We start from the raw sequence: 17,974 nt of genomic DNA, 5'->3' as shown, positions 1-17,974 counted from the left end.
TTTGCAACAAACATAAGAACTAATATATATCATAAATTTTAACCATGTTAGCCTTATGTTAAATAAGATAAATATTTCACTTAGATATTAGGTATTATACAATAAATATATAATTTTAATATTTAAGATAATAATATCATAACTTGTATTTATAAATTATATTGTAATTTAAGATAATTTAATATTTAATTAAAAACCTAACATCTAATCTAATATTGTAATATATTAATATGTGTGTCTAATATATAAAAACATTGTGTAGAGAAATACTAACATAAATGTTGACCTCTTAATGTAGTAGTCTAAAAATGGCATATAAAATTATCATAGTATATATTGCTAACTATTGAAACATACTTATTATAATATTTGAATGAGAGGTAATTCTGAGCATACAGAATTCGAAGAGGTGTGAGAAGCTATAATATTTGCGCTTGACACTTGATCTGGACATGTAATTTTCAAAGAAGATGCTGGATGTGGAAATGTAATTTCCAAGGAAGATGTGAAGCTGATAATTTGAGATAGCCAAAATGGAGCAAAGCAATACTCGATTTTTAGACAATTTGTGGATGCTACTCAGCGATGTTGCACATGACTCGAGGAATGAAATTTTCAGGTAGTTTGTCAAATGAGGAATGTAATGGCTCATGTGTTGGTCCTAAGAGCTAAGAAAATTGATGATTTTGTGGTATGGCTCAAAGACCCACCATCGTTTTTTACACAATATTCTACAGTCTGATAAGGAGTAGTGTTTATCCATATTCTTTTGTTGTGCATCTGGGATTTTAGTTTAGTATGGATGTGTTAATATATTTCCATAAAAAACTATTGCAATATAATAATTAGATCCAATTAACAAAGTAACAAATGACATCTATCCTTCTGAACCTACTAATAATTTGTTTAATATGAATAATACAGAGAAATGAACCCATATTTAAAGCATTTATGTATCTTCTCCCACTAACTAATCAAATTATCTTAATTAATTATGCACTAATTATTTCACGACTAATCTAGCTACTTTAATAAATATTCCACTTAGATCTCAAGAGTTGCATAAAATTATATATATATGAGAAAAATGGGTATGCTTGGTACCAAATACAAGTTTTTATGCTTGGTACCAAATACAAGTTTTTATGCTTGGTAGTGAGGTGTCTCATTCCTCTCCACTCATTGAAATCGGGGCCCACGTTCACATAGGTTGTGGATTGGTAGGAAATGATAATGAGTGTATGGGAATAAGATAGAGAGAGAGAGAGAGAGAAATGGGTATGCTTAGTACTAAACATAAATTTTATGCTTGGTAGTGAGATGTCATATTCCCATCCACTCATTCCAATTCTCAACCACTTTCCAACCCATATGAATTTGGGCTTCGATTTTAATGAGTGGAGGTGAATATGCCACATCACTACTAAGCACAAAAACTTGTGCTTGGTACCAAGTATACTCATTTCTCTCTTTCTCTTTCTCTTATATATATATATGTATCATGGTAATCTCTTGAATTCATCTGTGTTGTTTGTAAGTTTTAAAATTTTAGAATTTTAATGTGCTTGTCTGTAATTTAAACTTTTGAGGGTGTTTCTATAATTTTTGAGACATTGAGGTGTTAATTGTAAATTTTAAATTCTTTGCAAACTGATGTTAATTTTTTAATTTCATGTTTTTTATTTTAAGTTTTGAGACATTGGGATGATTTTTATAATTTTGAACTTTTCAGGGTCTTTTCAGGGTCTTTTCTGCAATTTTAAAACTTTTTATGGTTTTTTGCAATACTTCATGTATTATAATATGTTATCTACTTGTAATTTCTTTATCTTAACAAACTAATATCATTTTTATGTTTTATATATTTTATTAATATTAGTTTTTTTAAATTGTTAAGCTAAACATGGTTCACATAGGATTAGGATAAGATATGATTATGATTAGGATAGATTAAGATATAAATAAAATATTTAAAATAGTGAAGGGTAATATTGACCATTGAAAATTAGAATTTGATTATAGATAAGATAGTTCAAACTATAAAGGGGTATATTTGTCTAAAAAAGATTTTCCGAACTCGTGCTTTTAAAGAGAGTATGACTAGGTGGAATGCATGTGCACTGCACGTGGGTAAAAAATTCAATTTTTACTTTAAATTTATTTATTTATTATAACATGGTTGAAAAAACTTTATAATTATCATAATATATTAATTTTTTTTGGATATTTCCATGTGTGGTTTTAACATTTTTTCTTCCAGAGAAATAGTTACACTTAAAGTCTTAATATATTAATAATTTAAGATTAATTAGTAATTTGAATGTATAATTTCAAAATAATAATGATGTATGGGATCGATACTAAAAAACTATTATTATTAATAAATAAATAAATTATTGAATTCATAAAGGAAAAAAGGTAGGTTTATCTAGTCATCAAGGATTTTGTTCAATTATAAAAAAATCACTTCCACCTGTGGTTTACTTCCATTGTTGTTTATCCGGCAACCGAGTTTGTAGATATTCAAAAACTTTGTTTTAGAATTTTCTAAATAGAATGTGCAAATTCAATCAAGAAAGAAAATATAAATTATGTGATCAATTCCAAAATATGATGTTGTACTCTTTTTACATCTTCCAAACTACTAATTGATTTGTCAAAACGATTACTCTCTAGTTTCAGAAAATTATATAATATAGCCTGAGAATGATTTACACATATTATGCACTCATATTGATTGTATTTTAATAAAATAATTCATATCTATCCAATGTCAAACAACATTGTATTTTAATAAAATAATTCATATCTATCCAATGTCAAACAACATCCAAAATTTTAGCTTAAGAAGTTGTTAGACCTTAGAGAGGGGGGGGGGTGATTAGGGTCTTATGCTAATCTAATCCCAATTAAATTCCAATTAAAAATAAGTTGATCAATTTGTTCTTGCAGGAATGATATAAGATGGATATGAGCAAGAAAGATAAGAATAAGTACAAATGAAATATACGCTAAGCAAACACAAACACAAGATATGTTTACGAGGTTTGGTCCCCATGACCTACGTCCCCGCTCCTCACCTCGAGGAGATATCCACTATCACAATCCGGTTTGGAAGCCGGAACTTCTACACACTCGGTTTACAAGATCACCGAAAACTCATACACTACACAATCACTAATCAATCACACTTTACATACTAAGTGTAGGAACCTAGCCTGTGTCCTCCCCCTCAAGTGCTCGAATGCAACCTCTCCCTAGGTTAGTCAACCGACGTCACTCCTATTGGATTCGACCCCGTCTCTCGCCTCACACTTCTCTCGTTGTACAAGTGTATTACAAGTGATACTCACAAATAAAGATTAAATACAATGGTTTGTTCTCAACAACAATTAAGAACGCAAATGAAGCTCACACTCACTAAATCACACTCTACAACCCACACTATACAGTATGAAGATATTAAGCTCAATATGTGTGTGTGATAACAGTGAGTGAAAATAATACAACTCAATAAATATAGCTAATATATGAAAATTAAGTGGAAAGCTATATGTAAAGATGAGTTAGAGAAAACTTCTCCATAGACAAGAAGAACAGTGGATGATGAGATTAAAAATCCTCTTCTTATAGTAGAAAAACTTCTTTTGAAAACAGACTGATGAAATCAGCTTAAGCAGCTCTTTTAAGCACACTTAAGATTTTGTTAAAACACAAAACTTAGATCTAGTGAAAGAGAGCAGCAATGGGGTATTTATACCCACTCAAAAACTTAGCAAAAACCAACTTGAAATGACCAAAAATGTCCCAGAGAACCGTTGTAAAAATAGCCGTTAAAAAGCAATGATGACATCGGCGGTCGACCGTGGAAATCTCGCCATCGACCGCGAAGCACAAAAAAATCTGAGAACATGGTTTTAAAGCTAGCGATCGACCGCGACGGTCAACCGCGAAAGTCTCTGGATGTATTCACGGTCGACCATCACGGTCGGCCACGGGCATATAAAATCCAGACTATGACAATTTGTTCATGGCGGTCGACCGCAAACTGACACAGTCTGAAAACCTATTTTTGGGTTGATTTTGAAAATACTTTAAAAATAGCAAATCAATTTCAAAAATAATAAAATTTTGGGAAAAGTTTCTAAATGATAAAATAAACATGTTAGAAAAGGAATTTTTAGAAAAATAAATTTTGTTTGCAAAAACAAACTGTTTTTGAAAAGTGTTCGTAAAACCTGTATTTTATGAATATGAAAATTTTGATATGACTTATAACCATGCAAATATATATCATGCATATATTATATGTATATAATAAAGCATGAAAGAGCGGTAAACATGAGATAAAAGATATTGTAACAACGTTTGATAAAAAATCATTTATATGATAGAAAACGTCAAAAATCGTGTTAAGTGTACATATATTGAGCTTAAATATAAACATACAATATATGTAAGTAAACTATTCTTATACCTAGGTAACTCCACACATATGAACTTGAATCTTTAATGCTTGATTGTCATGTGTTGAAATACCTGTAAAGAGAAATATAAAAACAAAACTAGAGAATATATTAGCGATAAATTGTTTGACAAATCATCATCAAAACTATAGGGTCAACAATCTCCCCCTTTTTGATAATGGCAAACAATTTATATATTGATATGAAATATATACTGATAAACACTGATAAACCACATACAATATGAATTAAACATATAGACAATATATATCATGAATCAAACATATAAACCACATTAGATTTTCTCCCCCTTTGACAACATCAAAAAGGAAAAAAAAAAATATTGAATAGGAGCAATGCTCCCCCTGCATACAAGCACAGATAAAAAGCAAATGTACAGCTAAAGCTCCCCCTGTCAATTTGCATAGATGATATACAAAGATCATATTTATACATAGGAGCTAAGCAACCATATCCATCCAAATACAACCATAAACAATATATAGACCAAATAAATCACAAATCATCACTTAAACACCAAATACTACATAGTTTTTTACAAACAAAGTTTGTTCCACAATACTACAAACCATACACAAATTGTTTCACAAAGTCACATAGTTTTCCACACAAACATAGAGTTATTACAACTCAAAATAAAACATAAGTATCAACTTCTAGTCCAAATACAACTCAAAATAAAACATCACCATAAGCATAGAATCCAATAAACTCAACAAAGTCAATCACCACCATCACCATCAGAAGCAGGGCCAGAGCCAGATGCAGATCCATCATCAGAGCCAGAATCAGATCCATCAGCAGGGCCCTCCTCAGAACCAGACTCAAAACTGAAAGAGGGATCCGGAATCCCAAGAGACTGACGCTGATAAGATAGAATAGTCCTAACGTCCCTCTGAATAGTTGAGACCTGAGTCTCGAGACGATCCAAATGGGCATAGATATCAAAACTGGAGGAGGTGGAAGCTCTAGACCGAGAAGATGATGGCTTAGTAGGATCAGAAAAAGAGGCAGAAAGTTGCATACGGGAGAGAGAGACTTTATCAAAGTACTCCTTACTCGGATCAACTTTGGGTTCATTTGTGAGAGCAACACCGAAGTGTTGAAGAATGAGGGTGATGAAACTGCCAAAAGGAAGAAATTTGTGATGCTTGCATGCCATGTTCTTAAGAAAAACATTTGCCCAATTCACTTTTATTTTGGCAAAAATGGCATAAACAGCATTAACTTTATCAGGGGCAAAATGATCAAAGCTACCGGTTTTTGGAATGAGATTATGAGCAACAATACGAGCTATGATTTTGGCGGTGGGGTTGAGTGATTTGTTGTTCATAAGATAGGTGCAACCGGGCTTAAACAAGATATCGTTCACGGCCTGAATGGTGTGATCGATAGACATGAGCTCAACGTCACTTGTTGGAATCTTAAGAATTCCCGCAAGCTCGTCGGCAGAAAATAAAATCTGGATATTTTTAACAGATGTGGAGATGGTTTGGACACCATCAGCAGTGGAAGTGACAGACAAATTCGCATAAAACAAATATACCAGAAATGGATAATAAGGAACTTTACGTTCCACATCTAACAGTCTAGCCAACCCAACATCATGTAGAATCGTATGAATGTCATACATGGCTAATTGTTCGAATTTGATATATCTAGTGGGCAGGATTTTCAGTTTGCATATCTCCCTATATTTCTTAACTAGGGGCTTAAACAGAAGATAATCCTTATAATGAGAGGCAATGGAAGATGAGAAACCAGATTCAGGTTTAGATCTTTTCTTAAGAGACATTTTGACAGATATGATCAATTAGGGTTATGAAAAGATGTGAAATTTGACAAAAATTGAAACCCTAAAAAGAAAAATAAAGCACAATAAGTACAAATGAGCAAACCCTAAACCAAAATCCTAGAATTGAAATGTTAAAACTATAGAGCAAGAAAAAATTGAAAGGTGAGAGATTACCCAACAAAATTCCAACACGAGATTTTGATGAAGGAGTGTTCGCGGTCGACCGAAGGAACTCTGCGGGCGACCGAGAGAAGAACTGGAAATTTTTAAAAAAAATGTCAAATGGGGAAGAAGATGAAGGGGGTCGGATCATAAGAGGAGAAGGATGGACGGCTCAGATCAGGATTAGATCAAGATCGACGGTGGTGAAGAAAATAGGTTTTAAAACATTTAACCAAATAAACCGAAACCCGATAACGAAAAGTGCAGAAAACCGAAAAACTCTCTTGCGGTCGACCATGACGGTCGACCGTAACAAATTCCAGAAACATTGACGGTCGACCGTGGCGGTCGACCGCGAGAAAGAAAAAGGCATAGGCAGTTTATAAAATCTGGAATTTGAGGAAAATTCAATTTGATCCTTAATAAAAAATTTTTATAAGATGTATAAATACATATAAAGTTTTTAGCCATTAAAAAACAAAAAAATATTTTATTTTATCTTAATAAACATACAATTCATCATTAAACTCAAAACTCAATTATTCAAAAAACAAAATGAACAAAACAAACAAAAAAATTGATATAAAAATCATTTTGGTACCATTAAAATTTTGGACATGACCCCTATCATTTAAATCCAAAGCCCTAAGATTATGAACCTACTTGGGCGTATTTTGTGCACCAATACGATCAAAGCAAAAATTGTAAACATGACCCATACGATTGCAATTTGTGCAATGTAGAGGTTTGAATGGTTTACGTTGAGCGAAATGAAATGCACGTGGTTCATTTGCAAAAATAGATTTTTCTTTGTAATTATTTTGCAAACGAGAATTTCTTTTCAATTCGAAACAAAACATGGCCAAATGACCAAAACGACCACAATAATCACATTTGTACACATGAGCATGTTTATGATTTACACTATGTGTGTGTACATGTGTATGTGATGAAGAAGCTTGATGGGATGCACAATCATGAATAGACTTGTCAATTTTTGGTGCATTATGACAAATTTGAGCTAAATGGCCTTTAAGACCGCAAATAGAACATTTGTGAATTTTGTCATACATATGTGCATAGTGAATAGGTTTCTTAGAAGAATTAACATTAAACTTTACACATAAGTCCATAAGCTTTTTATTATTAGCAATACAAGTGTTTAGTGTTGAATCTAAGGTGGATATACGTTTTCTCATTTGATTCAACTCATCATTGTGCATACAAGCATTGCTACTAGAAGTAGGATAAACAAGATTTTTCATCATAGATTTTAACTTATCTACTTCTAACATAGCATCACGTTTTTCATGAAGCAAACTAGCATTTTCAATTCTCAAATTTTTATTGCATTCTTTAAGAATAATATTTTCATTTGTAATAAAATTAAACTTAGTGGATAGTGTTTCATGAGTGGATTTCATATTTACATGCTTACTCTTTACATCAATATAGTAATTGTGTAATTTTTTAAACTCAAGAGCAAGTTCATCAAAAGTAATAATATCATCGTTATCAAGATTGCATACTTCACTAGGGTTATCACCTAGTGGTATTGTACATGGAGATGAGGCTTTCTTAGAGCTTAAAGGGGGATTTTCCAACGCTTGTTGAATAGCCTCCGAGTCTCCTTCATGTGCTTCAATAAATTTTCATAAGGCGTTCAATAAATTTTCATAAGGCGTAAGCACTATCAAAATGAGCAAATTTGTTAGAAAATGATGAGTGAAAAGCATTAAGCAAATAATGAGCAAATTTGTTAGAAAATGATGAGTGAAAAGCATTAAGCAAATATTCTAACAAAAGCTTGTTCACGTTAAACAATCTTTTATCATTTTCATTCCATTTGGATTTTTCCAAAATGGTAACAACATAGGCATCCTCAATAATCTCCCATAAATCGAATTGTTTAGATTGAACAAAAAGTTTGAATCTAATACGCCATTGAGCATAGGGAAAAATATCCAAACGAGGAGCAATATTAATAGCATAACCTAGACTAGATGCATCATACATATCCATAATGATTATATGCAAGAAGCAAAAAGCAATCAACACTAGATTAGTATGAAAACGATAACTTGGATCTTTATCTCAAGGCGATTAGTCATTAAATCAAAGAGCACAAAGCACTGATACCAATTGTTAGACCCTAGAGGGGGGGTGATTAGAGTCTTATGCTAATCTAATCCCGATTAAATTCTAATTAAAAATAAGCTGATCAATTTGTTCTTGCAGGAATGATATAAGATGGATATGAGCAAGAAAGATGAGAATAAGTACAAATGAAATATACGCTAAGCAAACACAAACACAAGATATGTTTACGAGGTTTGGTCCCCATGACCTACGTCCCCGCTCCTCACCTCGAGGAGATATCCACTATCACAATCCGGTTTGGAAGCCGGAACTTCTACACACTCGGTTTACAAGATCACCGAAAACTCTCACACTACACAATCACTAATCAATCACACTTTACACACTAAGTGTAGGAACCTAGTCCGTGTCTTCCTCCTCAAGTGCTCGAATGCAACCTCTCCCTAGGTTAGTCAACCGACGCTACTACTATTGGATTCGACCCCGTCTCTCGCCTTACACTTCTCTCGGTGTACAAGTGTATTGCAAGTGATACTCACAAATAAAGATTAAATATAATGGTTTGTTATCAACAACAATTGAGAACGCAAATGAAGCCCACACTCACTAAATCACACTCCACAACCCACACTATATAGTATGAAGATATTACGCTCAATATGTGTGTGTGATAACAGTGAGTGAAAATAATACAATTCAATAAATATAGCTAAGATATGAAAATTAAGTTGAAAGCTATATGTAAAGATGAGTTAGAGAAAAGTTCTCCATAGGCAAGAAGAACAGTGGATGATGAGATTAAAAATCCTTTTCTTGTAGTAGGAAAACTTCTTTTGAAAACAGACTGATGAAATCAGCTTAAACAGCTCTTTTAAACACACTTAAGATTTTGTTAAAACACAAAACTTAGATCTAGTGAAAGAGAGCAGCAATGGGGTATTTATACCCACTCAAAAACTCAGCAAAAACCAACTTGAAATGACCAAAAAGGCCCCAGAGAACCGTTGTAAAAATAGCCGTTAAAAAGCAATAATGACATCGGCGGTCGACCGTGGAAATCTCGCGGTCGACCGTGAGGCACAAAAAAATCTGAGAACAGGGTTTTAAAGCTGGCGGTCGACCGCGGCGGTCGACCGTGAAAGTCTCTGGATGTATTCACGGTCGACCGTCACAGTCGACCACGGGCATATAAAATCCAGACTATGACAATTTGTTCATGGCGGTCGACCGCAAACTGACACAGTTTGAAAACCTGTTTTTGGGTTGATTTTGAAAATACTTTAAAAATAGCAAATCAATTTCAAAAATAATAAAACTTTGGAAAAAGTTTCTAAATGATAAAATGAACCTTTAAAAATAGCAAATCAATTTCAAAAATAATAAAACTTTGGAAAAAGTTTCTAAATGATAAAATGAACATGTTAGAAAAGGAATTTTTGGAAAAATAATTTTCGTTTGTAAAAACACACTGTTTTTGAAAAGTGTTCGTAAAACCTGTATTTTATGAATATGAAAATTTTAATATGACTTATAACCATGCAAATATATATCATGCATATATTATATGTATATAATAAAGCATGAAAGAGCTGTAAACATGAGATAAAAGATATTGTAATAACGTTTGATGAAAAATCATTTATATGATAGAAAACGTCAAAAATCGTGTTAAGTGTACATATATTGAGCTTAAATATAAACATACAATATATTAAGTAAACTATTCTTATACCTAGGTAACTCCACACATATGAACTTGAATCTTTAACGCTTGATTGTCGTGTGTTGAAATACCTGTAAAGAGAAATATAAAAGCAAAACTAGAGAATATATTAGCGATAAATTATTTGACAAATCATCATCAAAACTATAGGGTCAACAGAAGTTAGAAGAATACAATATCTGTAACAATATTCATATCCAAGGTATGAGCTTCATAAACTTATAAGAACGTGAGTAATATAAAATGTCAACTTAATTTATTTTGTCAAATAATTTATTACAAATCATGAAAGATAAGGGGAATCAGAAGGATCACATACCCATCCCAAATAAATATTAAATTTCTCTTAGAGATTCTTATAGTAAAAGATTTTCAAAGTTGATGAGTAGGATAAATTTAAGAAAAAATAACCCGAACCAGTTCATTGAGTGATAGACTTGCTATGAACTCTACTCGTATAAAATTAATGTCACATGTACCTTAAGGTGTGCTTTTGTTTAAGGGCTAATTTTAGAAAACTCCCCCTCAACTATGAGGGGCATGTCAACCCACTCCACCCTCTTCCCCATAAACTATTTAAAACTGAGTAAATCTCCGTCAAGTTTTGGGTGTTTTGTAGATAATCTATCTCAACCTTTAAAATTTTGATTTAATCTCTATGAACATTTTTCACTTAAACCTGACCTCTCAAAATTAATACTATGGAGTCTTATCTATTATGTGATAAGTACTTGACTTGGAAAGACTAAAATATCCATCAATCATAAAAAAAATACCTTGGTTTATATCAGATGAAAGAAAAAGAGGTGATATAGAGGAAAAAAGAATTATAAATTGGTTGTGGCCATTTTATTATCAGTTGAGGGTTTCTTTTTTATTAAAATTACTTTCTTCAATATGGTATTTTGTCCAAATCGCATATTGAAGTAACTATGTTAAGGAAATTTGTTAATAGAAATGTAAAAGATTAGGAAAGGTATTATGAGACACGCTATAGTTGAGAGGTATTTTCTTAAATTGCACCAAATTTGAGAGGGGCTATCTATAACACCCCTCACAATAAGGGGGTTTTGTCAAATTGAATTGGTTGAGTAGGGTTTAAGACAATCCCCATAGTTGAGAGGGTTTTTAAATATTAACTCTTCCTTTAAATATCGCTTATTTATAAATTGTTCCTCAAAATTTTAATAATTTAATATTGATCCCTAAAATTATGAGCAATTTTAAAATTTTGCGGTAATAACATAAAATTATTGAATATATAAAATCAAGAAACTAATATCTAAATAACATTTACATATTTGAGGTAATAACATAAAATTATTGAATATATAAAATCAAGAAACTAATATCTAAATAACATTTACATATTTGCTCTTACAGGCATTGTATTAAATATCAGATCTAAATAACATTTACATATTTGCTCTTACAGGCATTGTATTAAATATCAGCCGATATATTGCTATATCAACTAATATATTGGATCAAAGACTTTATCTCGATAATATTTTATATTATTTTCTTTTATTTTGTGGTTTTTTTTATATATCGACCACTATTGAAAATATGGCCGATATATCTCTTGAAGATATCGAGAAAATTGTGTCATTTTTAATTTGATTGTGGGCTCGGGTTTGGATCGTGTTTGGGATAAAAATCGGAACCCAAAAACCCCATGAAAGGCCAAAATTCTTCTCCCAAATCTCTCCACTCTCGACTCTCCCAAATCTTAAGCACATATCTTGATGCAAGTTCTTATGTTTAAAATTCATTACTATATTAGATTACATATTACAATGTCATGTTATGTATGAATATTATCTCATATGACACCCAGTATTATATACATATCCCTAATTTTTACAATCCAATATTGTAGATTTTATTTGTTCAATATTTATCCGATGTCCAACACTTTGTAGTAGTTCTTCGAAAGCCTCTTCTAAAATTTTCTAAGTGAAGTATATAATTTTAGGAAGTAATTTAAAATCTTGAGACTCATTCAAAATATGATGCTATAATTTTTTCACATCTCAATTACTATATAAATATAAGCTCTGCATGTGGCCTCATATTGTATTATAAATATTGTTTATCAATGGGATCATATATTATTGTTTGTGGATAACAAAGTTTTCAAATCTTTTAAAGGCTTAACTGAACTTAAATACCTTATAATTTATCAAAATTATACTTATATACCTCCACTTGTATCTTGTTGTAGTTTCTTTTTAATTTAATATAGTGTATCTTGTTGCACTTAAATGTCCTAATGTTTTCTAAAATTTTATGTTTGTACATTTTGTCCTATTACCTAAACATAAGAATGTTCTTTGTATTTTCCTATATGAGTGACATGGTATAGTTTTAGTACAATTCTATGTTTTCTATTCTTTCCATAAATACTTTACTAACATGAAATTATCTATTAATATATTATTATACATTATTAATAATTAATATGATGTAGAGTTTTATAATAACATTGGAAGTTTTAGAGACCAAATTATACACATTTAAAGTGACATATAATATCATTAATTAACAATGATAAATTAATTTAGTTTAGTTTGTATTAGAATGTAATATCAAAAAAGAATAGGGGTAATATAGTCCTTGAAAAGTTTTTCCACAACTCCCTCTTTTAAAGGGAGTATGATATATTTAACTTGTTACAAATAAAATGCATATACTCTAATATGCGACGAGGCTTCAAAAACTCAAGGTGGCATTGATCTTCTTATCTTTCACTTGGATATCTTTAAATTAACTGATCCACTCTAGGGCTCCACCAATGAAACGATCCTCTCAGGATCCACCAAACAAACGATCATCTTCAAAGATCCATCAACAAATGATCCTCTTTGTGATCCAGCAAACAAACGATCTTCTAAAGGATCCATCACAAATGATTCTCTTCATGGATCCAGCAACAAACGATTCTCTTTAGGAATTTATCAACAAATATTCTTCTTTAGGATCCACCAAACAAATGATCTTCTCAGGGATCCATCAACAAACGATCCTCTTCAAAATGAACCAACCAAACATCAAAAGAAACCAATAGAACAATCTCCACCAAACTAATTTCTAAAATCCAAACCAAACAAACTAGTTTTTCGCTATACCAATCATAAAATATGTCAAGCGATAATGAACAGTGTCCCCGATGAACAGAACCATCTGCGAATGAACAGTATTCCTGATCGGCTAGTGGCAAAGATGAACAGTGACGCGCTGAACAATATTCCTGATCGTCTAGTGGCAAAGATGAACAGTGACGCGCGAATGAACAATATCTTTGTACAGTGGCAGAGTGGTTGTGGCTAGGTTTGGCAGGGTGACGTCTAGAGTTTTGCTCTGAGTTGCACAAATTTTATGTGGGCCCTACCTCATTTCTTGCACAGAGTAAAGGTGGGCCCCCAAGATATTTAATAAGATTGTTTGTTTGGATGGACGGTTGGGATTTAATAAAGGATCTGGTCGATGGCTCTAATACCATGTTGAAAGAAGTAATCCGAGATGACATATAGTTTCCTCTTTTGGATGTTATTTATAATGTCATAAATATAAACAGACTTGTCTCTAGCCAATGTGGGACTAAACGTATATAGAAAACCAATTCTCAACAAAAAGAAGAATCATTTTTATTAAGTACGTAAATTTTTTTAGTCAAACACCATTATTCATTTATTCCAAACTGATCACCCTCTGCGGTACTAGAATCATAATTTCAAAATATGGCTATCATCATCTTACATAAAATTGTATCTTTGCATATGCTTTATAAGCCTAGTGGAAAGTTTTTGTTTTGGTATTTCGAAAGGTCCCTTGTTCGAGGCTTACCAACGACAAGCTGAGAAGTATTTTATTTGAATTAATTCCTCATAAGTTCTAGTGGGCCGTGGACCAGGGGCCGTAGGTCGTGGGCCAATAGGTCGGGGATCAAGGCTAATCGGGCTGAAGAGCTAAGTGATGCTTTGTTAGGCGTACTTAGCCGAGAAGTATTTTATTTAAATTAATCTCTCATACGTTCTAGTGGGTTGTGGGCTGTGTGCCAATGGGCCGAGGATTAGGGCTAATCGGACTGAGGTGTTATGTGGCGCATTGTTAGGCACACTTTGCACTTCACACGGATGCATCGGGGTGAGGTGACGTTGTTTGGCGCCACGTTGGCTGCCACTGTGGTCACCATGAAGGTTGCCTCGCAGGCTGCTTCGCAGCATGCGGACGAGCTATGTATTCGCACGATGGTGTGACCCTAGCGTTCTCGAAGTCAGACGAGGTTTGTTAATTAGTTGACAAGGTTCTACTTGTTCGACGAGGTTCGTCTGATTCACAAGATCAGACGAGGTTCGCCTAATTTGACGAGGTTCGCTCGTTCAACGAGGTTCGTCTGTCATACGAGGTTCGCCTGTTTGATGAGATTTTCTCATTCGATGAGGTTCGTCTGTCATATGAGGTTTGCCTGTTTGATGAGGTTCACTCGTTCGACGAGGTTCGTTTGTCATACGAGGTTCGCCTGTTTGACGAGGTTTGTTTGTCAAACGAGGTTCGTCTGATTTGCTGTGACGTGACCCTCGCGTTACGTAGCAACGTATCCATTGGTTGCATCGTATTCAAGAGTTACTACATGCAATAGTAACAATAGTATTTAGAGCAATTTAATGAATTTATGTTATAATCTTAATTGCCATTGAGAATTGTAACAGTCACATTAATTGCAAGTGACTCTTGAGCTGGCTTTAGAGGCCTATAAATAGCGCCATTGGGCAGCTCTTAAAAACACATGCGAGCTTGGAAAATGAACGTCAGATCAATGAAAACTTGACGTTGTTGTTGTTGTTGTGCTGTTGCTACAGAAACTATGCGCGCAGGAACTTGCCCCTAAACCAAAATGTTTTGAACCAAAAGGTTTTGAGATTGATGAGATCTTTGCTTTGACCGAAAGATCTTATAGATCAATGAGATCTTGATACTACTGGGTTGGTGCACACCAGAGTGCTGTGTTGCTATTTCTGAAAGTAGTTTAGCCTTGGGATCATTACACCGGAGTAGGTCAAATATTACTTTAAGCACAATGTTTCTCAATCACACAGCAATGGACTAAAATATTTAAAATTATAGGAAATCATAATTTCTCTATTTTATTCCAGATTTAACTATAATTTGTAACAATCTTAAAGCAATATTTTTGATCTACAATAGATCTTGCGAGGACTCTTGGAGTGGGCTGGCTCAAGTTAGAGAATTTTAACGGATCCAACTTTAACGCATGGCGTCGAAAAGGGATTTTCGGGATGCAACTCCTAAAAATCTACTATGTGGTTTCTGAGGAGAAACCTAACTTTGAAGAAGACTCTAAGTCTGAAGCTTCTTTAGCTAAAGATGATCATTTATGCAGGAGTTATCTTCTTAACTGTCTGGCTGATCATCTGGCAGATACTTACACCAACAAGCCCTCTACAAAGGAAATCTGGAATGCTCTGGAGGAGCAATACAAGGATAAGGAGAAGCTTTCCAAGTCACACGTCATTGATAAGTTTTTGGGCTTCAAATTTGAAGATGACACTGAGATTTTGCCTCAAGTCAAAGAGCTTGAAATGCTTGTTATGAAGCCGAAGGATGAAATGATTAATCTTTGTCAAACATTCATTTTTGGAGCAATTGTCAACAAGCTTCATCCATCTTGTATGTCATTCTCCACGGACATTCAAAAAAGGAAAAGATATGTGACTCTGTCTGATTTGAAGAGGTTCATTCGGATCGAGGACGAGATTCAGACTCGTACGAAGAATGAGCTCCTAGCTAAGCAAAAGGCGTCTGCTAACATGGTGGCTACTAACTCTGAGAAGGGTACCAGTTCTTCTTCTAAAAAGTCTTTTAACAAAAAAAAGAACCATAATCCGAAGAACCTGAATATTCAGAAGAAATATTTCAAGAAGAGGAGCGGTAAATGCTTCAACTGTGGGAAGCAAGGACATTTTGCCAAGAATTATAAAGCACCAAAGAAGGGAACAACATACAATGTTAATCAACTTGATAATTATATGGCTATGCTCTTTTAAGTGGAAACTCCCAGCAACGTTTCTAGTTGGTGGTTAGATACATGTGCTACCTGTCATGTCTGCTCCAACAGAGATTTGTTAACTTCCTATGTTTCTATCATAGAGAACGTATCAATGGATGATCGTTCTGTAGTTCATGTTCTTAGAATTGGGACTGTGGTGCCGACTCTTTCTTCAAGGAAGACTCTCACATTGAAGGATGTGAAATATATTCCCTCAATTGCCAAAAACTTAGTCTCTAGAAGCATGTTGTGTGACGTTGGTATGAGACTGGATTTCTAAGGAGGAAATATTATGTTATCTTTTAAGAAAAATATATTTTGGTAATGCATATCGTACTGATGACATGTATAAGATCAGTACTATTGTACCCAACTCAGTTATAAATGAAGTATCCTCTTCTGCTTACTCCTCTGTATTATGGCACAATAGGCTAGGACATGTAAATTATAGAAAGTTGTCTAGCATGGAGATGTTATGATTACTTTTAAAATGTGGGGGTAACAAACCTGATAAGTGTGATGTCTGTGCTCAATCAAAGCTGACAAGGAAGCATTTCAAAGTGTCATAAGGAGCACCAACTTATTGGATCTGATTCACTCAGATACTTGTGATTTCAAGAGCTTCGTCACTGGAGGCGGCATGAAGTACTTCATCACCTTCATTGATGACCACTCTCACATCCGCTACATCTACCTGCTGAAATCTAAAGATGAAGCCTTCAGCAAGTTTGTCGGGTTTCGTACTTGAGTAGAGAAGCAACTTGGACTTCAGGTGAAAAGACTCAGGAGTGACAGAGGATGAGAGTACTGATCTAAGGAGTCGGAGGCATACTTCAATGAGCATGAAATTATTGCTGAAACTACTGCTCCGTATTCTCCACAATCTAATGGAATTACAAAAAGGAAGAATCACACATTGACCAAGATGGTGAATTCGATACTAATCACATTCAGTCTACTTACATGCTATTAGGGAGAGGCTTTGTTGATGGCAATCTGGATTCTGAACAAAGTGTCATATTCCAAAACTGATAGTACTCCTTATCGGTTATGGTTGGGATATCCAAATCCTTTGGATAGTCTCAAAGTGTGGGGTGTCTCGTATATGTTCGAGTTCCAGATATCAGAAGGCCTAAGATCGGACCAAAGGCAAACAGATGTGTATTTCTTAGCTTTGCTGAAGATAGTGATGCTTGCAGGTTCCTTGATCTTGGAACCAACTCCATCATTAAAGCTCGGGATGCAGAAGTATTTGAGGATAAGTTTATCAAAGATAAAGGATTATTGCTCAAAGATATAGCATAGAATGCTAGTACGTCAGATGCACCAGAGGAGCCAGTTTCGTGAGTAACTGAAAGTGTCAGTGATGAAGGAGTTACTAAACCATCTTCCAAGCGTGTCAGGAGACAGAAAGATTTTAGAGATGATTTCATCACCTATAATATGAAAGGAGATCCACAGACTTTCCAAGAAGCAATGCAGTCAACAGATGCTCTCCTGTGTAAAGAAGCTCTATATGATGAGATGGATTCATTGATCCAAAATCACATGTGGGAGCTGGTGGATGTACTTGAAGGTGCTAGGCTTATCAGTTGCAGGTGGATCTTTAAGAAGAAGCTTCGTCCTTATGGTAC

At 33.7% G+C, this 17,974-nt stretch overlaps 1 protein-coding gene across 1 annotated transcript; it reads left to right on the top strand.

The window, feature by feature from the left end:
- Positions 13,424-17,088, top strand: LOC109847071. Its single transcript, XM_020416318.1, has 3 exons — positions 13,424-13,589; positions 15,479-15,961; positions 16,943-17,088. Exons 1-3 carry the CDS (start codon positions 13,424-13,426, stop codon positions 17,086-17,088), a joined length of 795 nt encoding a protein of 264 aa, XP_020271907.1.

Source organism: Asparagus officinalis, chromosome 7 (assembly GCF_001876935.1).
Source record: "Asparagus officinalis chromosome 7, Aspof.V1, whole genome shotgun sequence".
Classification (NCBI taxonomy): Eukaryota; Viridiplantae; Streptophyta; class Magnoliopsida; order Asparagales; family Asparagaceae; genus Asparagus; species Asparagus officinalis.
This window is presented reverse-complemented; position numbering and strand designations above follow the sequence as displayed.